This window comes from Pocillopora verrucosa, chromosome 4 (assembly GCF_036669915.1).
Source record: "Pocillopora verrucosa isolate sample1 chromosome 4, ASM3666991v2, whole genome shotgun sequence".
NCBI lineage: Eukaryota > Metazoa > Cnidaria > Anthozoa > Scleractinia > Pocilloporidae > Pocillopora > Pocillopora verrucosa.
The window spans coordinates 25,254,618-25,278,431 of NC_089315.1; the positions used below are offsets into that span (position 1 = coordinate 25,254,618).

Here is a 23,814-nt window from a genome sequence, read left to right on the forward strand (position 1 = left end):
ATAAGCAAAGAAAACATGAAATGGTGCTTTTTCCGGATGATGGTAAATTTTGTCTCTCTAACTTTGGATTTGAAGATGATGGAGGTGATGATTATAAGAAGGAAAGCCGTTGCGGTACATCAGCTAGGAAGCAAAGAAAGTCTGGGACTTTCGATCCTTCTGGATTTCTGGAAAAGCCGTCAATGAACGCAACAGAACGACAGGGATTAAATCTCGATCACACGCCTGACAACAAAACGAATCTGAATGAAAGTATGCAAGATTTTCCAAAACAACACGTCAGAAAAATCGAAAGAATAGAAGGTCGCGATGGCACAAATAATTCGCCAACTTCAGCGGATAACCCTGATCTTCTTGGTCTCCCTGTTCAATCAACAAATTCTACATCTGAGGAATGACGTCCAAAAGGAATCAAATACTGGCTAAAAGATCCAAACGTGTACATGGTAAACCCTCGTGTTTCCAACTATCCTGGTTTGTTAATTTAGTTGACTCTCCGTGATGTTTTTCTCGTGTTTTAATTCTCAGGTAGCCATTATCTTTACATGTACACGCCTTGCGCAGGACTCTGTAAACAGCTATTTACCGCTATTCCTCGCAGAGAGATTATCATTCCCCAAGGTATAGTTCAATCTGAAGTGCTCAGTTGTTTTCAAACTTATTGATAATTATAATAATCTCATCGTATTTCTGTCCTGAATCAGGCAGCTATCGCTTATTTTCCACTCGTCCTCCTAACCAGTGGCTCTTTAGCGAGTTCAACGTGTAAGAAACTGAAAAGGAAAATTGGAAGTAAGGTAAGACCTAGATTAACATCTTCTTCTAGCTGGTCATTCTACGTATGTGATAGTGGAAATGCATTGATTGCGCCAAACGTCAGCTTATCTACTTGTTGATGATGATTGGCTGAGAGGGGAAATAAATCAACGATCATCTTGATGGCTTTATTTAACTTAACACGACAAATGAACCATCTTTCCTCAAGTTTCGATGGTCAGGAGTTCAATTACTCAAAGGATACTCATATCTTTTCTTGGTGTCTTGCTTGCTACAGAACCACGAACAACTTTATTGTTAACTTAGTCTCAGTAACTTTCATACTTTCCTTGGTATGCACATCATGGTGGAACTACCTTGACACCGTGAGGAGAAATTAAAGACCTGTTGGTTAAAAGATTACGTTAATAATAGTACTAATGTTGGTTTCCCATCTGAGATCAATGAGTTGATACGGTGATTTCCTGTCAGGAAACCAGTGGATCAGTGTTTTCCATTATCACTGTAATCGCCAGAATCTCAAAGGGTGCACTCATCATTGGTATACAGGAATTTTATCTGGAAGAAAGGTTAGTCTATCAAATCTTTACTGTAATTTACCCTAGAAGGAACAAGAAACATGGTATTTAAAACGTTTAGATGACCAGCCGATTTGTTAAAACTCGAAATGTATATTCAACAGGTTTGTCTTTACCAGCTTGACAAGGCCATCGTTGACAATTTGAAATTTTAATGACAGTTTTAAAGTTATGCACAATTTAGTAAACTTTAGTAAACTCCTCAATTTCTTTATTCAATTAAGAAGCAGCTCAAATGAGACGGTTAGCAACTACGTACGGCATGTGTTTGTAATGGCGCCTGGAGTATTAACTCTCGTGGCATTTTTGCTGGTTTTGTTTTTCCAACCATCTAACTTTACCTGCAAAAGTAAAGGTAAGTACATTGTCAAGCTGTTAGACGTCTCTAACTTGGGTAACGTATGGAGAATAACTGCAAATACTCTGAATTATCCTCTGACGCAATGGTGTCAAGCGTTTCTTTGTTTAAACTAGTAATCTTACCAAATAACAGAAGCCTGTGTAAATGCATTTACCTCGTGATGGTTTTGCGTCTATGTAGTACTGCTATCCATGCTCAGTTAATAAGACGGTTTTAAACTTAGAGCTTGTGTTTGTTAGTCAGTATTACACGTGGTTGTCTTTGTTGTCAACGAAACATTCTTCTGTCAATTTGTTCTTCTAGTTTCAGAAGATGTTGAGGCTCTACACGGCCAATCGTCGTTTGATGTTCAAGTTAACCAATGTCCATTAGGAGTCAAAGCAACGTCAAGCCACAGCTTGGATAATAGTCATATCTTCATCGCGGTGGTGGATTCTTGTTCTGAGGACTCAAAACTTTTAATTCTTTGAAAATTGCATTATGTGTAGAGTTCAGTCAACCTTCTAAAAGGTGATTCCACAGACACACCCACGATTTCGGCCTATACGACCAATAACTCTTTCATTTTTAACGATCAAGTTTAAATCGAAGAGATTGTAAAGATCATTTCCATCTGTTGTTGTTCAGATTTTAGGAAAAACTCTTTCAAATGAAAAGTTTTGCGATTGTAGAATTCCGTAAAATAAAAGGAGACAAGTCGTAATAACTTCTCGTACCGAGATGAACAAGAGTCCACTTTTCCTAAATGTTACATGGATAGTGATCTTGTCTGTTTAATGATAATAATAGTGTAGTATCTTAATTGAAAACGAGTCTATCTATTTTCAAAACTTTTTAGATTTTTGTTCTTTTCTATTGATAGCTCAAAGTTTGCTCGGAAAACTGTTCACATCTCGGAACAAATAATGTGAACCTTTTGGATCAATCGCGGACAAGCAAAAGTTTTCATACATTATAGTTACATGTATTACGACATTCTTGGTTTTGAAGAACTGGTATGGTCACGTTCACAGTCTTAATTATATAACACTCGAAGGGTTAACACTCGAAACGTCAGCTTTGAAATTCTCTAAGGTGGCCAATTTACATTATCAACTCAGTTATAAATAAAACCAAGTAATATATGTCAACACAAGTGTTTCTTTGCTCCAGGTGAACGAACCTGGCAGAGCTTCAAGCTAGCTAATTTGAGCATGCGTAGTAAGAGTACGGCCGAGTACGACTCGCTCTGACGAAGGGTTAACACTCGAAACGTCAGTTTTGAAACTCTCTAACATGGCCAATTTACATTATCAACTCAATTATAAATAAATCCAAATTATATTAACGTACGTGCTTGTTTGTTTGTTCCGGGTGATCGAACCTGACGGAGCTTCGAGCTAGCTAGTTTGAGCGTGCGTAGTAAGAGTTCGGCTGAGGGCGAATGAGGAAATCAGGACATTTTGTCTCCAATGGCTTTCCAATCCTTTTTCTTTATTGAAACGTTTCAATTCTACGGTTGAGTGGTATCAAAATTTGTCGCAAGAAAATGGGTTGCTTTCTCGTTTCATGTACGTGGACATTAAAAGCACCGCAAAAATTCAAGAACTTTCCAACTTGTTGACCTTGCTAGCTATGAGCCAAGGAGTGTCTGTTTGTTCCAATTCACCAAACCTGACTAGGTTTCAGAGAGCCTAATGGAGTAGTTGTCCAGTCCCTCAAGCCTAATTGACTTGTCAGACTGAATATGTTCATGAATGCGTTTACACAGGACAGGATACGTGACCTTGGGAAAGAAAATCTTCCAAAACTTACTATAAACTTACAGTTCAATTACTGAAAAAAACCATATACTTTCCGAAATTTCTTATAGAATTTAAGAGGAATTTATTGAATTTATGATGAATCGAAATATGAATTCAATTTCATGTTCACTTTGCACAGAAAAGTTCCCTTTTGGCTCGAGTTCACCTTTACAATTTTTTTGTACTGCTTTGAACTTTTTTAAATCTACTATATTCTGATTTACCCAATTTCCTGCACTCGATTCAAACTAGCTAAAACAAGACTGTTGGCAAATACGTGCAAAATGTGTCAGCAATGGCGTCTGAAGTATTCTGTTTGGTATTCCTACTGGTTTTGCTTCTCCAACCGTCAAAAGTTTGCTTTGAAACGAAAGGTAACAACGTTGATTTATATCTAAATTCACATGCCTGTGCCATTTCTCCTGTGTAGACACACAGGATTTTGAGGTTCAAGCTCAAGGTGTGGCTAAAGGTGTGGTTACATGCAAATAAAAACTCTTCCATCGCTGCGATTCATTCTTTTTCTGAGGACACAAAACTATAATTTCTTTTCAGAAATATAATATGCGTGGGTTTTGTTGCACAGACCATACACAAGGTTATGGTAGAGTTACATTAACGGGATGTTTTAGTTTTGAGACGGCAGTATCTTTACTGATGGAGATCTCAGATAATTGTTGCCCGAACAGAACTATCTTGTCTAACAATTGTGCAATTACTTGCTTGAGATTGAAATGCCAGCTTATGAAAGAAAATTGACAGTGAGCAGATGGTTTCAAATAATTGCTCTTGCAATCCACAACTCTAGATTATTCTAAATTGTATCAATGACTCAAAACCAGCCAAAATCCGTCAGTTCACTGGCTATATAAACATTTTACTCGGATATCCAGGTAAGGATAATTCCTTGTTCGAAATAGGTTATTCAGTTCATATTTCTTCTTCCAAAGAGATGGTAAACTCATTTCCAATGTCAGTTTCTTAAAAGCACTAGTTAATAATCGGCCAAATGTAGGTCATGGGAGATGGCGGTGAACGAGACTTAGTCGAATTTGCATCAGTGTTTCTCAATCAACTTCCTTTTCCTTAATTACGTAAATTGCAATAATTAGTCTAGTAATCATCAACCTCGACCTTTATCAATTTGATGACTCAAGAATAACAAGCTGTAGCCAAGTTCAAGCGTCAATCTATGGTTTAACGAATTCCTCTAAGCAAGGTCAATTTATTATGTGTAATAAGAACAAAAAGATTATTGTGGATACGAACTGCACCAGAAATCCAATTAAACTTTAGTGGTCTTTCACAATCTACTGTGATATTCAATGGAGAAACAAAACATTATCCTGAAAAAAAAATTCAGTAAAACCGTCAAGAAAAGAAGCACTCAGTTATTGTATCCAGGTTTTCAAACGACGCAAAAGATTAACTTTTCTAGCTTGATTCGTTTTACTTAGAGTAAAATATTGTGAGGGCCGGGCTAGGAAACCTCACTAAGACTATGTTGATATGATTGGCTATCTGGAAAAAAAAAAAGAAAAAAAAGCAAGCTGTGATTGGTGCACTATTTCCTTATCAAGTTCGAACGTCACACACCCATATAAAAGTGGAAGAAATGGGCTTCCCATAGAATCGAAGCATTCTTAAGTGGGGGAGAGAGAGAGTGGCGTGTCCAGACCAAGGAGACCCGTTTTTACATTTCACACATGAGAAATGTTCCTGTTTGCAGCGGGAAGCATATTCAATGACCTCTGCAAGTGCATGTTTTCATTTTGTCTTCTATTTTTCATGGAGGTAGTGAAACTTTCAGCTGCAGACACTGGACTTATAATACTCATTGGACAAATTGTCGACGCGTTGACTTCAGTAATCTCTGGTTACCTCGGCGATATGGTTAAAGTACCCGTTCTTTCACAGAAAATTGGAATGCGAAAATCTTGGTATCTCATGGCAACGGTTGCAACCGTTGCATTCTCTGTGGTGGAAGTCATCAAACTTGGCTTCCCACCGTCTATTACGGTTTCTTGTTTTCACTGTATAACATCTGTTTCAGCGTGATGGAGATAAACTACCTGGCTTTCATCACAACTTCAGCTGTGTCGGTTGAAGAACTAACAGATCTTAACGCCATCAGGTTTGCTATATTTAAAAGTATTATATTAAATTAAACTTAACTGTTCACCCATTTTGTTTGGCTCTTGCCAAAGATCTACTGGAGGACAAACGCATTGTCTACGTCGCCATCCGCACAATTTTGCTTTTTTTATCATCTAAAACAAACAGATTACATGTCAATGTAGATTTATACTTCAAGATCACATAATATGTCAAAACGTGGTAACAACATCAATTAGACACTCGGCTGCGCCTCGTGTGCCACGAGCACATTCTCACGCCATCCTTGATCTATAACAAAACGGAAGCACATCATAATGTAATATTTTTGTTAATCAGATGATGACGCGAAGTTTTTATTTCATAATCAAACTCTCCTAAAGTTACTTTTCCCTGCAACGCTGATATGAGCGTAAGTCGGTTGACATAAGTACCATTGCCTCTTGCTTCGTAAAAGTCATAAGAAATAACACTAATTTAATGAAAAACCTTCTACCTATGCGTATGTCTGTCAGACCTCCAGTTTTAGTGCTCACACATGCGAAATTAGGCTTGGTAAATATTCGTCAGTTCTTATCATGCATTCAGCCGTTGATTGACCTTATTGGTCATAATGGCTGCAACTTGTATTCCTGTGCAAGTCTTCAAGTTTCGTGTCAATTGCTCCAATTATAACACCCCATGAAGTTTCAAGCAGCCAATTACGTAGGGATTTGTTTTTGAGGTTCCATTTAAGGACAGCATCAAATTAACTTGTACATGATTCGAGATAATTATGTTGAATCTTTATTCAACTAATTTGCGAAGTTTTCAAATGAACTGGTTGCGTCTACTTTCTGTTTAAATTGCGGACAAGAGAACTGTTATTGTGCGCGGTAGGAAATTTATTCAACGACTTTTGCCGGCAGCCTAATTTTTTATTTAAAAGTTTTCTTTCAAAGAATTCCGGCGGGCGAAAATCTTCGCACCTTTTGATAACAGTTTTAATGAGCATTATCATTCCTTTCTTCTTGAACCGCTGTTTTCTTGAAATCCTGGTGGGTGGCTTTCAATTGTATTCTTGATCTCGGTGTACAACATTTGTTTGAGCATTGTGGAGGTAAATTACCTTTATTACAACTGTAACTGAACCCGTCGAGAATGTACAGCTCTTAGTGCCATGAAGTTTGCTTCAAGAAACCTTTTTTAAGACACGTAGTTCAAAGGGCAATCATATTTGTTTTAATATACTTGTATAGATCCCTTGTATGACTTTTATATAACTCAACTCGAGCACGGACATTCTGAGGCCGTTTTTTCCTAACTTATCATGTAGGAATGATAAACGTGACATCTAAGAACAATTTTTATTATTCTTCTCTTTTTCTTGTTCAAAAGGACAATGTTCAGCTTCCTTAGTGGTATTTACATATACGTGATCGCCTGGGGCCTTTTCGGACAAGACAATAGCGATACTCTGGGACCTTTACATTTCCTTGTAAATTAATTCTTGAGAATTTAGTGTTAGATCAAGATAACAACTTCTATCTGATAAACATGAGTATTCTCATCAGCTGTTGACTGGAGAATGTATGTTTAATTCTTTTCTGAACAGTACCTCTCGTGGATCGCTACTGGAACAGGATTCTTCTTTGCAGCCATCTTCCACATTGGTACAAAGGAATCTCAAAAAAGTCAGAGTTAAGAAACCACCACAATGGATCTTACGGTAGGGCAGGAAACAAAAAGGATATTTCCTTTTCAAATAATGGTCATGCAAAAACTAATTTTTGCGTTCGGAAAGCAGACAACACCGTGGAGCTAAAAGCGGCGCGCTTATGCGATTGTTTCCTTGTTCTTCATTTGATTTATCTACAAGAGGTCTATTAATCTGAACGGGTCTTGAATTTACATTGCGTGACCAGAGGGATAGAGGTATGGTCCACACATTATCTAAAACAACCTTTAACTCACTCTGGCCACTTTCCTGTTATTTTGCAGAAAGCTCCCGGAATAGCCATTGAAGAGTTTGGAGCCGAAGATGCCAGTAAGTCTATGGATATGTACTTTGGTGTATTGTTAAAAAAACCGTCGTTGTTTGTGCTAAAATTGCATATCCAACGTCCTTTCCAACATCAAATTGAACAACAAAAATGAAAAATGCTACTCATCTTCATCTCAAGGGGGATAGGTCTTATTTTTGCATGGAGCTTCTTAATATCTAGTGTATTGTTGCCTCGGTATTTTTGAGAACCTATTAACCATGACTGTGTGCAGGCATGCCACAAGTTTGATACAGGTGGTCCTATCTGGAGACAGCACAAATTTTGCTCGAAATGTTTATACAACGTCCTCTTTAATGCAAAATATCTAGTTCAGAAGCGCATGTCAACTAGAGATTAAGATTAGTGGTCACAGCAAGGATATCAAACCCACAAACTCTCTTCAGTTATTTCTAGACTGCATTCCGCCAAGAGGCTAAATGTCGACTACGTTAATAGCTCGAGTTTTACTTCGAAGAACCAGCCAAGTAGATGGCTAGGATGGGGCAAAGAATTTCATCTGTCAACCCTGCCTTCTAAGGATCGTCTCTTTAGACAACTTTACTATACTTTACTACAACTCTTTTTTTCAGTGTAATTAAACGAGAAGAAGTCCAGATATCCCGTATCAGAAAAATCTTATTTGAGATCATTTTGAGGGAATAAGTTTTAATAGTTGATCCGACAAAGATTTGAGACATGTTCCTGAAGCTGACACGATTTAGTTCCACCGTTGAACCCTGGCACAGAAAAACCAGACGTTTTTTAATTGCTCGTTTTGTATTTTTGCTCAAGATTCTTGCTTTTAAGTTTATTGACATGGTTATGGGGTCAACTGAATATGAAGAACATCAAATGTGGATGTGGAGAAACCAAAAGCCATGAATTGCATATCAGAAAACGACGTCTTCCGCGAAGTTTGCTGTTGCCATGTTTCCCGATGGGATAATAGATAACATTGATCAAAATCATAAGAATCCAGAAAGTGAGGATACAAAAATACGAGTTGTTCTAGAAGTACAGCATCTTGATCGTGAACGCAAGAAGAGTCCACTAATGCTTGATTCTGACGGCATCCTGTTGATATTACAACACGAAGAGCACAAACAACCAACATGTTTTGGTGCCATGGAAAACTAAGTTACAATGGACGATAAAGCCGACGATCATGCAACTGATGGAATGTTGTGGAACGCTAGACAAGAAGAAATCAAAAACACTACTGAAGAAGATTTGTGGAAAAAGACCACGATTTGAAGATGATGGAGGTCATGATGATAAGAAGGAAAGCCTTTGCAGTGCATCAGTTAGGAAGCAAAAAAATTCTGTGACTTTCGATCCTTCTGGACTTCTTAAAATGCTGTCAATGAACGGAACAGAGCGATAGGGAATAAATCCCGATCACACGCCTGACAACAAAACGAGTTTGGATGAAAGTATTCCAAAACAACACGGCAGAAAAATAGAAAGAACAGAGGGTTGCGATACCACAGATAATTCGTTAACTTCAGGGGATAACCCTGATCTTCCTGGGCTCCCTGTTCAATCGACAAGTTCTACATCTGAGGGAAGACGTCCAAAAGGAATCAAATACTGGCTAAAAGATCCAAACGTGTACTTGGTAAACCCTCACGATTCCAACTATCCTTGTTTGCTGATTTAGTTGACTCTCTGTGACGTTTTTCTCGTGTTTTAATTCTCAGGTAGCCATTATCTTTACATGTACACTTTGATAACTATAATAATCTCATCGTATTTTTGTTCTGGATCAGGCAGCTACCGCTTATTTTCCACTCGTCCTCCTAACCAGTGGCTCTTTAGCGAGTTCAACGTGTAACGAACCGAAAAGGAAAATTGGAAGTAAGGTAAGACCTGGATTAACAGCTTCTTCTAGCTGGTCACTCCACGTTTATGATGGTAGAAATGCATTGATTGCGCCAAACGTCAATTTATCTCCTTGTTGATGATGATTGGCTGAGAGGGGCAATAAATCAACGATCATCTTAATGGCTTTATTTAACTTAACTCGACACATGAACCATCTTTTCCTTTAGTTACAATAGTCAGGAGTTCGATTCCTCAAAGGATTCTCAGATCTCTTTTTTTTTGTGTCTTGCTTGTTACAGAACCAAGAACAACTTTATTTGTTAAATTAGTCTTAGAAACCTTCATACTTTCCTTGATATCCACATCTAGTGGAGCTACCTTCTGGCAAGTTTATTTGTGACGGGTGGCGCTGTTTGGAGCTATTTTCAAACCTTCTCCACCAGACAATCAACTTATGCACCAGTGGGTATGATAGGAAGTGGTCTGTCCATTATGTACTTCATGGTACTGGTCTTCATCACCGAGCTGATCGGGGGAAATAGGGTTAGTCTTCCGAAACAAGTTTAAATGGTTTCGAGGAGAGACTAAGTCGCAAACTCTGATCATTTCATTAGAGTGCATTTCCAACCAGCCATTTTTGAAACTGAAATGACATGAAAGTTTTTTTGAATGTCGCAAAACAAAATCCAAACTAATCACAACTCTTTGTCAGAACGAAATAAAATCTCACAATCAGCTACTAAGAATATAAAGTAAATACAGTTAGATCGCCTGAAGTTTGGGAAATTTCGAGTTACATCTGATCGGTTGAGAGATTGTTGCGAGTTTTCAAGGCCAATCACAAGGGTAATGAAAAAGAACCGTTTCATTCGCGGACTAGTTCCGAAACTTGATTAACACCATGATCAGTGTGCAGATTTCCCATAGCGCTCTCTATCAATTTACCATGATGCTAATAGGGAGATTTTTTCTAACAATCAAGACCTTTATTTTGATTGGCGATCATTTACCTTTTTCTCTTTTGACGTAAATGTTTGATTCAGCGGTAACACCGATAGGAGACCTGTTGGTCTCAGGGGTAAAGAGTTAAAAAATTACGTTAATAATAGGACTAATGTTGGTTTCCCATCTGAGATCAATGAGTTAATACGGTAATTTCCTGTCAGGAAACCAGTGGATCAGTGTTTTCCATCATCACTGTGATCGCCAGAAACTCAAGCGGTGCACTTATCACTGGCATACAGGAGTTTTATCCAGAAGAAAGGTTGGTCTATCAAATCTTTATTGTAATTTACCCTAGAAGGAACAAGAAACATGGTATTTAAAACGTTTAGATGACCAGCCGATTTGTTAAAACTCGAAGAGTATATTCAACAGGTCTTTACCAGCTTGACCAGGCCATTGTTGACAAATCTGCAAAAGTAAAGGTAAGTACATTGTCAAGCTGTTAGACGTTTATAACTTGGGTAACGGATGAAGAATAACTGCAAATACTCTGAATTACCCCCTGACTCAATGGTGTCAAGCCGTTCCTTCGTTTAAACTAGTAATCTTACAAATAACAGAAGCCTTTGTAAATGCATTTACCTCGTGATGGTTTTGTGTCTATGTAGTACTGATATCCATGCTCAGTTATAATTAATAAGACGGTTTTAAACTTAGAGCTTCAGGTTTGTCAGTCAGTATTACACGTGGTTGTCTTTGTTGTTAATGAAACCTTCTTCTGTCAATTTGTTCTTCTAGTTTCAGAAGATGTTGAAAGAGATGGTAAACTTATTTCCAATGTCAATGTTTTAAAAGCACTTCTTAATAATCGGCCAAATGTAGGTCATGTGAGGTGGCGGTAGACGAGATTGAGTCGAATCTACATCAATGCTTTTCAATCTAGTTGCTTTTAATTATGGAAGTTGCAGTAATTAGTTTCCTTATCATCAACCTCGATCTTTATCAATTTGATGACTCTCAAGAATAATAAGCTATTGTCATGTACTAACGTCAGTTTATGGTTTAGTGAATTCCTCTAAGTAAGGTCAATTGACGTTTACTGAGGATAAGAACAGCAACAGGCATAGAAATAAATTTTTGTGGTCTTTCACAATCTACTGTGTTGTTCAGTGGAGAAAGCAGACATTATCTATGCTAAAAGAGTCAGTAAAACCGCAAAGAAAAGAAGCGCACGGCAGCAGTATCTAGGCCTTCGAACGACGCGAAAGATTAGCTCAATGCATTTCGAGCTTGATTCGTTTTAGTTAGAGCAAAATATTGCGAGGGCTAGGGTAGGATTCAGTTCTGTACATTCTTATGAATTAATTTGAAAGCCACTTTGTTATTTTTTTTTCTATAACCACGCGACTATTTTTAGATGTTGCGGTAGAAATTACTTTAAAAAATACAATGAAAAGGCTCGACCAGAAAAAAAAAATAGCAAAAGTCTTCATTATAGAAGAGATCGTAAATTTATCCTGTGACAGGATCAGCCAAAAACTGTTTCCTGTGATATATGTAAATTGAACCAATTTTGAAGAGTTGAAATTAAACATTCAAATGTAAGAAGACAGTAAAGAACCTTGTTAAGTTATAAAATAAAGGGAAAATAACTTCAAAACTCCTTGTAATCCTTTTTCAGACACTCCACTGAAGCTTGGACGGGAGAAACAAAGAACAATCATGGTCGCTGTGATTGATATGCACGATTTAGTAAACTCCTTACTTTCTTTATTCAATTTAGAACCAGCTCAAATGAGGCGTTTAGCAACTACGTGCGGCATGTGTTTCTAATGTCGCCTGGAGTATTAACTCTGGTGGGATTCTTACTGGTTTTGTTTTTCCAACCATCTAACTTTATCTGCAAAAGTAAAGGTAAGTACATTGTCAAGCTGTTAGACGTCTCTAACTTGGGTAACGTAAGGAGAATAACTGCAAATACTCTGAATTACCCCCTGACGCAATGGTGTCAAGCGTTCCTTTGTTTAAATTAGTAATCTTATTAAATGACACGTGTACCAAACTGACGTTTGGTCTGTCCGATGTATTCGTTTTCCGATGTATTCAGACCAAACGTCAGTTTGGTACACGGTTAAAAGAGCACCAAAAAGCGGTTTTCCTTTGCAAAAAGGAAAATTCAGCCTTATCGGAGCATACATGCCTAACTAACCATACAATTGGGTGGGATAATTCTAAAATTATGACCACTAATCGGGCGTTACCACCAGGGCCTTTGTTTGGAGGCTTGGCATATTAACTCCGCCCACGCTCCTTTAAATCGTGACGATGGCGGTTTGCTTCCTGACGCCTATTTACACCTCGTAAGAAAATAGGCCGCTAATCAGTGATCATATAAAAGGACCTCTTGTTGCAGCGTTTAGATCACCCCTGATGAAGGCACCAGACAGGAGTGTCGAAACGTTGGGTCTATGAATTGTAACTTCTTCGGTTACATTCATTAAATCTGCAAACCAGAGTAGCAATCAAACTATGTCTGATTGTCCACCTGGTTGCCGTGTGAACTGTAATATATTTTAAGCTATGGTCATGTTCTAACGTCAGTTTATGGTTTAGTGAATTCCTCTAAGTAAGGTCAATTTATTGTGTTTTTTAACGTTTACTGAGGATAAGAATAGCACCAGGCATAGAAATAAATTTTTGTGGTCTTTCACAATCTACTGTGTTGTTCAGTGGAGAAAGCAGACATTATCTATGCTAAAAGAGTCAGTAAAACCGCAAAGAAAAGAAGCGCACGGCAGCAGTATCTAGGCCTTCAAACGACGCAAAAGATTAGCTCAATGCATTTCGAGCTTGATTCGTTTTAGTCAGAGTAAAATATTGTGGGGGCTGGGGTAGGATTCAATTCTGTACATTCTTATGAATTAATTTTATAGTCACTATGCAATTTTTTCCATAACCACGCGACTATTTTTAGATGTTGCGGCAGTAATTAGTTAAAAAACATTCAATCAAAAGGCTCTACCAGAAAAAACAATTAACCAAAGTCCTCAAGAAGAAGAGAAGAGATCGTAAATTTATCCTGTGACAGGATCAGCCAAAAACTGTTTCGTGTGATATATTTAAATTGAACCAATTTTGAAGAGTTGAAACTAAATATTCAAATGTAACAGGACATTAAAGAACCTTGTTAAGTTATAAAATAAAGCGAAAATAATTTCAAAACTCCTCGTAATCCTTTTTCAAACACTCCACTGAAGCTTGAACGGGAGAAACAAAGAACAATGTTGGCCGCTGTGATTGATGTGTGGACTGTATGTAGAAGAGCTCCTGAGGAAAAGCACAATGATAGAGCAATGATTACTTTATACCAACTGAAGACGAACGCAAATACGCGGCTTACCAATATGACAGCCTCTGATGCTTTTCCTCGTAGTCACAACTTGTGTTGAAATGAACCCGCTACTGGGCCTTAAGTGTGAACATTTCGACTTCTCGACTCAAGCTGCATTTTTAGAAGTTCGGAAATGTTATTTAAGGTTATTATTTTTATTAGAATTTACAAACGTTTTATTTCTTTCCACGTAAGTTTCTGAGCTTCATCGAAATTATTTTAGACTTTCACTGAGTAGGGAGGGGTAGAATGCGATACAACTTTCGTTTACGCATATGGAAATGCAACTTCCGTTCACGGTCTACAACTTCCGTCAATATCTGCTTCATCACGTAGTAGTACAGCAATTAGAAAGTGAACATAAGAAGAGTCTCTTTGCTCGGTTTTAGGAAGGGATCCTGTCAAGACTAGATCAAGAGGTGGAAGTGCAACCTAAATGCGCACAACAACGACCTGGGAAAGGTCAAACCAAAGAAGAGGAGGAATAAGATGATAAGGATAAAAAGGATTCAGGGCATCAGAAGACATCAAAATGTGTTATAAATATCAGTGACTTACTCAGTGACTCACATAGAGCTACAATCGAATAATTTCAGAAAAATAAAATGAACTTTTACTAAAGATGTAGATTTTTACCCCTGACATTAGTCGACGAACAAATAGAGGACCTAAGGTAACTTTTTAAGATTTACCTAGGTTTACATCCATGGGATATCTCTAAAATCTCTGGCAGCCCCAAGGCAAAATGGTGACAAGTTCACCGCGGAAACCTCACTAGGACTATGTTGATATGGTAATTTCGTGTTAACAACTCAGTTGAAAACGTAAATTGGCCACCGCAAAGAGTGAAAAGGCTCACGTTTCAAGCGTTAGCCCTACGTCAGAGCGATTAATATGATTGACTATCTGGAAAACAAAAAGCGGGCTGTGATTGGTGCATTATTTCCTTATCAAGTGGGAACGTCACACACCCATATGAAAGTGGTAAAAGTGGGCTTCCGATAGAATGGAAGCAGGTTTAACTGTGGGAGAGAGAGAGTAGCGTGTCCAGACCAAGGAGACCCGTTTTTACAATGCGTACAGGAGAAAGGTTACTGTGTGCAGCGGGAAGTATATTCAATGACCTCTGCAAGTGCATGTTTTTATTTTCTCTCCTATTTTTCATGGAGGTAGTGGAACTTTCAGCTGCGAACACTGGACTTATAATACTCATTGGACAAATTGTCGACGCGTTGACTTCAGTAATCTCTGGTTACCTTGGTGATATGGTTAAAGTACCCGTTCTTTCACAGAAAATTGGAAAGCGAAAATCTTGGCATCTTATGGCAACGGTTTTTATGGGAATCGTACTTCCTCTCTGCTTCAACCGTTGCTTTCTCTGTACTGGAAGTCATCAAACTTGGCTTCCCACCGTCTATTACGGTTTCTTATTTTCACTGTTTTGTATGTGTTTCAGCGTAGTGGAGATAAATCACCTGGCTTTCATCACAGCTACAGCCGTTTCGGTTGAGGAACAAACAGATCTTAGCGCCATGAGGTTTGCTATTTATGAAAGTATTAAATTAAATTAAATTTAACTGTTCACCCATTTTGTTGGGCTCTTACCAAAGATCTACTGGAGGACAGACGCTTAGTTAAGGTCGCCATTTACCCAATTTTTCTTTTTTATCATCTAAAACAGTCTAATTATATGTTGATGCGGGTTTACAGTTCAAGAATCACAGAATATGTCAAAATGTGGTAAAAATATAAATTATACACTCGGCTACGCCCCGTGTGCCACGAGCATATTCTGACGTCACCTTTGATCTCTAACAAAGCGGAAGACGTCATAATGTAACATTTTTGCTAATCAGATGATGACGCAAAGTTTTTATTTCATAACCAGACTCTCCTAAAGTTGCTTTTCACTACAACACTGCATAAGCGTAAGCCGGTTGACTTAAGTACCATTGCCTATTGCTTTGTAAAAGTTATTGGAAATAAAACTAATTTAATGAAAAACCTTCCAGCTATGCGTATGTCTGCTCAGACCTCCATTTTTAGTGTTCACACACGTGAAATTAAGCTTCGAACGTATTCATCAGTTTTTATCATGCATTCAGCCATTGATTGACCTTACTGGCCATAATGGACGGCAACTTGTATTCCTGTGTGAGGAATAAAATTTTCGCGTCAATTGCTCCAGTTATAACACTCCATAAAGTCTCAAGCGGCCAATTAGGCAGGGATTTACTTTTGAGGTTGCATTTAAGGACATCATCAAGTTATTTTGTACATGATTCGAGATAATTATATTAAATCTGTATCCAACTAATTTGCGAAGTTTTCATATGGACTGGTTGCATCTACTTTCTAGTTAAAATGCGGACAAGAAAACAGCTATTGTGTGCGGTGGGAAATTTATACATATATTGTTTTATGCCTTCCAATGCATAACCTTTTCGCGTGCCATTTCTCCTGTGTAGACACGCAGGATGTTGAGGCTCAAGCAGATCAATTATCGTTTGATGTTCCACTTCCTCAGCTTCTCTCTGAAAACAAGGCAACGCTAAAGATGTGGTTAGAGGCAAATCAAAATTGCAACAATTAGTCTCACTATCATCAACCCCCATCTTCATCAATTTGATGACTCTCAAGAATAATAAGCTACAGTCGAGTTCTAGCGTCAATTTATGGTTTAGCGAGTTCTTTTAAGCAAGGCCAATTTAGTGTGTGTGTTATAAGAACAAAAAAATTTACTGTAGGTAAGAATTCCACTAGGCATCAAGATAAATCTGTATCCAACTAATTTGCGAAGTTTTCATATGGAGTGGTAGCGTGTACTTTCTGGTTAAAATGCGGACAAGAGAACAGCTATTGTGCGCGGTGGAAAATTTCTTCAACGACCTCTGCCGGCAGCTTAATTCTTCATTCAAAATTAAATTTTTCTTTCAAAGAATCCCGACGGGCGAAAATCTTGGCACCTTTTGACATCAGTTTTAATGAGCATTATCATTCCTTTTTTCTTTAACCGCTGTTTTCTTTTTATCAGAAATCATGGTGAAAGGCTTTCAATTGCCTGTTACACCTTCTTGATCTCTGTGTACAACATTTGTTTGAGCATTGTGGGATAAATCACTTTTATTACAACTGAAACTGAATCCGTCGAGAATGTACAGCTCTTAGCGCCATGAAGTCTGCTTCAAGAGACATTTTTTAAGACACAGTTTATACGGCAATCGTATTTGTTTTTAATATGCTTGTATAAATCCCTTGTATAACTCAAGCACGGACACCCCGAGGCCGTTTTTTCCTAACTCATCTTGTAGAGCAATTTTCCTCATTATTCTCTTTTTCTTGTTCAAAGGACAATGTTCAGCTTCCTGAGTGGTATTTACATATACGTGATCGCTTGGGGTATTTTCGGACACGACCATAGCGTTACTCTGGGACCTCAGAGCCTTTCAGATTTTGTGGTAAGTAGCAGCTTCGTTAAAAGTTCTATGCCACGATATGCTTTGACAAACAGGCAGAAGCTCATAACAATGAAATGAAAAAAGGGGCAATTACCAAACGGGTTGCAGCAATTTGGTTTTCTCTCCCCAGTGTGCTGCCTGTCAGCCTGTCAGCCTGCCAGCCTCCTTCCACACATCTCTGCTGGCATTAAAAATCTTCTTTTAGTCCTTAACCCTTCAACTTTCAAGATCTGATTGCCAATTCTCTCCTGGAGCTGCTTTGTATTTCCTTGTAAATTAATTTTGAGAATTTATTGTTTTTTCAAGATAACAACTTTTACCTGATAAGTATGAGTATTCTCATCAGCTGTTGGCTGAAGAATGTATGTTTATTACTGGCAGAGGTACAAATTAATCATTTCTTGGAGTTAAAGGACTAAAATGCCAGTTGATTAATTCTTTTCTAAACAGTATCTCTCTTGGATTGCTACTGGAACAGGACTCTTCTTTGCAGCCATCTTCCACATTGGTACAAAGGAACATCAAAAACGTCAGAGTAAAGAAAGCGCCATAACGGATCTTACGGTAAGACAGGAAGCAAAAATGATATTTGCTTTTCAAATAATGGTCGTACAAAGATTTATTTTCGCGTTCGGAAAGCAGATAACACCTTGGAGCTAATAACAGCGCGTTTGTGCGATTGTTTCTTCGTTCTTCATTTGATTTATCTACAATGCAAGAGGTCTATTAATCTGAACGGGTCTTGAAGTTACATAGCGTGACCAGAGGGATAGAGGTATGGTCTGCACATTGCCTGAAGCAACCTTTAATTCACTTTGGCCACTTTCCTGTTATTTTGCAGAAAGCTCCTGGAGTAGTCATTGAAGAGTTTGGACCCGAAGATGCCAGTAAGTTTATAGATATGTACTGTGGTGTATTATTATAAAAACCGTCGCTGTTTGTGATAAAATTGCATATCTAACGTCCTCTCCGACATCAAACTAAACTACAAAAATTAAAAACTCCGCTCGTCTTCATCTAAAGGGGGATAGGTCTTATTTTTGCATGGAGCTTCTTAATATTTAGTGTATTGTTGCCTCGGTATTTTTGAGAGCCTATTAACCATGACTGTGTGCAGGCATGCCACAGGTTTGATAAGGTGTTCTTATATGGAGAGAGCACCCAATTTTGCTTGAAATGTTAAGAAAACGTCCTCTTTAAAGCAAAATTTCTAGTTTAGAAGTGCATATCAACTGGAGATTAAGATTAGTGGTCACAGTAAGGATATCCAACCCTCAAGCTCTCTTCAGTTATTCAGTTATAACTTCAGTTATTTCTAGACTGCATTCCGCTAAGAAGCTTAATGTCGACTACGTTAGTAGCTCGAGTTTTACTTCGAAGAACCAGCAAAGAAGATGGCAAGGATGGCGCAAAGAATTTCACCTGTCAACCCAGCGTTCTAAGGATCGTCTTTTTAGACAACTTTACGGTAACTTTTTTTCAGCGCAGCGCAAAAACTCCAGCCTAGCTGAGGTAACTCAGATTTTTCACTAACAAGTTCCAACGGGGAAAAGAAGTAGAACAAAAACTAATCGAGAAAAAGTCCATATATCCCATTTTATAAAAATATTATTTGAGATTATTTTAAGGGAATAAATGTTAATGGTTGATCCGACAAAGATTTTGCTGAAGTTGGCACGATTTAGTTCCACCGTTGAACCCTAACACAGAAAAACCAGACGTTCGCTAATTGGTTGTTTTGTTTTTTTTGCTCAAGATTCGAGACGGAACAGTCTTGCTTTTAAGTTTACTGACACGGTTATGGCTTCAACTGAATATGAAGAACATCGAAGTGAGATGAACAGATGTGGAGAAACCAAAAGCCATGAAATGCGTATCAGAAAACGAAGTCTTCTGCAGAGGTTTGCTGTTGCTATGTTTGCCGACGGGAAAATTGATAACACTGATCGAAATCATGATCAGCCGTGGTCTTCGGAAGAGGAGACCACTAAGAATCCAGAAAGTGAGGATACAAAAATACGAGTTGCTTTAGAAGTACAGCATCTTGATTGTGAACGCAAGAAGAGTCCACTAATGCTTGATTTTGACGGCATCCTGTTGAGATTACAACACGAAGAGCACAAACAACCAACAGGTTTTGCTGTCATGGAAAACCAAGTTACAATGGACGGTATAGCCGACGATCATGCAACTGATGAGGAGTCGTGGAACGTTAGACACGAAGAGATCAAAAACACCACTGAAGCGGATATGTGGAAAATGACCAACAGTGCGGCCCCAACAACATCTTTTTGTACCGCATTTAAGCAAAGAAAACATGGAATGGTGCTTATTCCGGATGATGGTAAATTTGGTCTCTCTAACTCTGGATTTGAAGATGATGGAGGTGGTAATGATAAGAAGGAAAGCCTCTGCGGTACATCAGTTAGGAAGCAAAAAAAGTCTGTGACTTTCGATCCTTCTGGACTTCTTGAAATGCCGTCAATGAACGGAACAGAACGACATGGAATAAATCTCGATCACACACCTGACAACAAAACGAGTTTGGATGAAAATATTCCAAAACAACACGGCAGAAAAATAGAAAAAACAGAAGGTTGCGATACCACAGATAATTCGTTAACTTCAGGGGATAACCCTGATCTTCTTGGTCTCCCTGTTCAATCGACAAGTTCTCCATCTGAGGGTAGACGTCCAAAAGGAATCAAAAACTGGCTAAAAGATCCACACGTGTATATGGTAAACCTTCACGTTTCCAACTATCTTTGTTTGTTGATTTAATTGACTCTCTGTGATATTTTTTCTCGTGTTTTAATTCTCAGGTAGCCATTATCTTTACATGTACACGCCTTGCGCAAGACTCTGTACACGGCTATTTACCGCTATTCCTCACAGAGGGATTATTATTTCCCAAGGTATATTTCAGTCTGAAGTGCTCAGCTGTTTTCAAACTCATTGATAATTATAATAATATAATAATATTTTTTTCCGTGAATCAGGCAGCTACCGCTTATTTTCCACTCGTTCTCCTAACCAGTGGCTCTGTAGCGAGTTCAGCCTGTAACAAACTGAAAAGGAAAATTGGAAGTACGGTAAGACCTAGATTAACAGCTTTTGCTAGATGGTCATTCCACGTTTGTGATGGTGGAAATGCAATGATTGCGCCAATTGTCGGATTATTTACTTGATGATGATGATCGGCTGAGAGGGGCAATAAATCAACGATCATCTTAATGGCTTTATTTAACTTAACTCGACGCATGAACCATCTTTTCTCAAGTTACGATAGTCAGGAGTTCGATTCTTTAAGGGATTCTCGGAGTTTTTCTATGTCTCTTGCTTGTTACAGAACCAAGAACAACTTTATTTGTTGAATTAGTCTTGATAACTTTCATACTTTCGTTGATATCCACATCTAGTGGAGCTACCTTCTGGCAAGTTTATTAGTGATGGGTGGCGTTGTTTGGAGCTATTTTCAAACCCTCTCCACCAGACAATCAACGTATGCACCAGTGTTTATGATAGGAAGTGGTCTGTCCATTATGTGCGTCATGGCACTGGTCTTCATCACTGAGCTGATCGGGGAAAATAAGGTTAGTGCTTTGAAACAAGCTTCAAAGGTTTCGAGGAGAGGCTAAGTCGCAAACTCTGATCAGTTCAGTTACAGTGTATTTTCAACCAGCTATCGGACCAATTGACTGAAAAAGTAGTCATGTTTGAAATTGAAATGACATAGAATTTCTTTTAAATGTCGCATTACAAAATACATACTAATCACAACTCTTAGTCAGAGCGGAGGAAAATCTCACAAGCAGCTAATGAGAATTTAAAGTAAATACAGTTAGACTGCCTGAAGTTTGGGAAATTTCGAGTGAAGGGGTAATGAAAAGGAACCGTTCCAGTCGCGGACTGGTTTAACAATCAAGACCTTCAGTTTGATTGGCGATCATTTCAGTACCTTTTTCTCTCTTGACGTAAATGTTTGGTTCAGCAGTGACAATGTGAGGAGAAATTAAAGACCTGTTGGTCTTAGGAGTAAAGACTTAAGTAACGTAAATATGAGTTACGTGACGTAAATATTAGAACTAATGTTGGTTTCCCATCTGAGATCAATGAGTTAATACGGTGCTTTCCTTTCAGGAAACCAGTGGATCAGTGTTTTCCATTATCACTGTAATCGCCAGAATCTCAAGCGGTGCACTTATCATTGGTATACAGGAGTTTTATCCAGAAGAAAGGTTAGTCTATCAAATCTTTATTGTAATGTACCTTGGAAGGAACAAGAAACATGGTATTTAAAACGTTTAGATGACCAGCCGATTTCTTAAAACTCGAAAAGTGTATTCAACAGGTTTGTCTTTACCAGCTTGACCAGGCCATCGTTGACCATTTTAAATTGTAATGAAAGTTTTAAAATCATGAATTATTTAGTAAACTCCTCAATTCCTTTATTCAATTTAGAACCAGCTCAAATGAGGCAGTTAGCAACTACGTACGGCATGTGTTTCTAATGGCGCCTGGATTATTAACTCTGGTGGCATTCTTGCTGGTTTTGTTTTTCCAACCATCTAACTTTATATGCAAAAGTAAAGGTAAGTACATTGTCAAGTTGTTAGACGTCTCTAACTTGGGTAACGCATGGAGAATAACTGCAAATACTCTTAATTACCCCCTGACGCAATCGTGTCAAGCGTTCCTCTGTTTAAATTAGTAATCTTATTAAATGACACAAGCCTGTGTAATGCATTTACTTCGCAATGGTTGTGCGTCTATGTAGTACTGTCGTGCTCAGTTAATAAGACGGTTTTAAACTTAGAGCTTCAAGTTTGCTGGTCAACATTACATGTGGTTGTCTTTGTTGTGAACGAAAACTTCCTCTGTCAATTTATTCTTCTAGTTTCAGAAGATGTTGAGGCTCTACACGGCCAATCGTCGTTTGATGTTCAAGTTAACCAATGTCCATCGGGAGTCAAAGCAACGTCAAACCACAGCTTGGATGATAGTCACAATACCTCCATCGTGGTGGTGGATTCTTGTTCTGAGGACTCAAAACTTTGAATTCTTTGAAAATTGCATTATGTGTAGAGGTTCTATCAAGTTAAAATCAAAGAGATTGTAAAGTTCATTTCTGTCTGTTATTGCTTAGATTTTACATGAAAAGTTTTGCGATCGTAGAATTCCGTAAAATAAAAGGAGACAAGTCGTAATAACTTCTCGCACCAAGATGGACGAGAGTGTACTTTTCCTAAATTTTAGATAAATAGTGATCTTCTATATTTAATAATTATAACAATATCATTGCATCTTAATTGAAAATGATTCTATCAATTTTAAAATTTTTTTCACATTTTCTTGTTTTCTATTGATAGCTCAAAGTTTTCTTTGAACCTCGCGCTCGGAAAACTGTTCACATCTCGGAACAAATAATGTGAACCGTTTAGATCAATCGCGGAGAGGCAAAAACTTTTCATAGATTATAGCTACGTGTATTATGACATTTTTTGGTTTTTTAAGAACTAGTATGGTCATGTTCGCAGTCTTAATTATGCCTGAAACTAATTTTCAACCATGAGAAAATGAGGCGAAGGACAGGAGGGCAGAGAGGGCTGGGAGGGCTGGGAGGGCTGGGAGGGCTGGGAGGGCTGGGAGGGCTGGGAGGGCTGGGAGGGGAGGGAGGCCAGGGGGCAGGGAGGGTGAAAGGAAGGGAAGAGAGGGGGAGGTTCCTTGTTTAGGCTCTGAAGTAAGGTTGTTCAGAGTCAATATCTAGACCAGCATATTCCCTGCCTAAAAAAATGTAACAAGAATAAGATCAAATGTAAACTGACGAATGAAAAATAAAGGTTAACTGTAGAAATACAAAGTCTATTGCAGACTGATATGTAGAAAAAATATATTACAGTTAGCACCCTCTGATCATACCCAGCTTGTTCCTTATTTTAGGCTAAAGTGTTTTTAAATTCAATTTCTTGCATTAGGGTAAAAAGTTTCTTTGGTCAGTATCGTAAAAGAAACATCAGACTTAGAACGAAGACAGGTTTTTAGTATTGGTGTTGGTTATTATTCAGCTGGTGCTCACCACGAGGGTCATGCTCAATTAGCTACTTTACACGTGAAATTGCGTGACAACACGCTTTCAGTAAACAAAGTCACTATCGAACAATGCTGACATCGAGTATTTTGCCTAAATTGTCTGCTTATCGTGATATGACGATCCAGCCCATGTAACTTATTCTACCTCCGCATGTTTTGATGATAAACAGGAAAATTATATTCAGGGATGTTTAAAAGGACGACTGTTTATGAAGAAGGCTGGATGGCAGCTGGAGAGACCTTTCTTACAATTAATTATAAGTTACAATTAAGGGTAGTGAGTTCCTTATAACACTAAAAAAAAGACAATCATTCCGATACTTCATTTTGACGTCCTCGGTTGTCAACAGGATAAGACAATATCTGAGTTTGAAAAACGGTCTAGACGCTATGGATATAATTTATTATTCTGAGGGTTCAAACATAGTTATTTGGCAGAGTGGATATACGAGTAATTGTGATGTAAC

General features: G+C 38.1%; 1 protein-coding gene and 1 pseudogene across 1 annotated transcript; both read left to right on the forward strand.

Moving 5' to 3' along the window:
- Positions 1–5,213: 5,213 nt before the first annotated feature.
- Positions 5,214–22,832, forward strand: LOC136280398 (major facilitator superfamily domain-containing protein 12-like; annotated as a pseudogene).
- LOC131774666 (uncharacterized) lies at positions 14,800–21,968 on the forward strand. The gene is made up of 10 exons (XM_059090722.2): positions 14,800–15,336; positions 17,149–17,257; positions 17,708–17,821; positions 18,099–18,144; positions 19,014–19,996; positions 20,080–20,172; positions 20,257–20,349; positions 20,677–20,850; positions 21,398–21,495; positions 21,719–21,968. The coding sequence occupies exons 1-10, from the start codon at positions 14,873–14,875 to the stop codon at positions 21,966–21,968; spliced, it is 2,424 nt and encodes an 807-aa protein (XP_058946705.2). The 5' UTR covers positions 14,800–14,872.
- Positions 22,833–23,814: the final 982 nt, after the last annotated feature.

Bases quoted from the DNA above. Each gene is read 5' to 3' on its own strand.
- LOC131774666 (XM_059090722.2), top strand. From the start codon at position 14,873: ATGCGTACAGGAGAAAGGTTACTGTGTGCAGCGGGAAGTATATTCAAT. The intron at 17,258-17,707 runs GTAAGTAGCAGC...TTTTCTAAACAG, and splicing joins AGAGCCTTTCAGATTTTGTG to TATCTCTCTTGGATTGCTAC. The intron at 19,997-20,079 runs GTAAACCTTCAC...TTTAATTCTCAG, and splicing joins AAGATCCACACGTGTATATG to GTAGCCATTATCTTTACATG.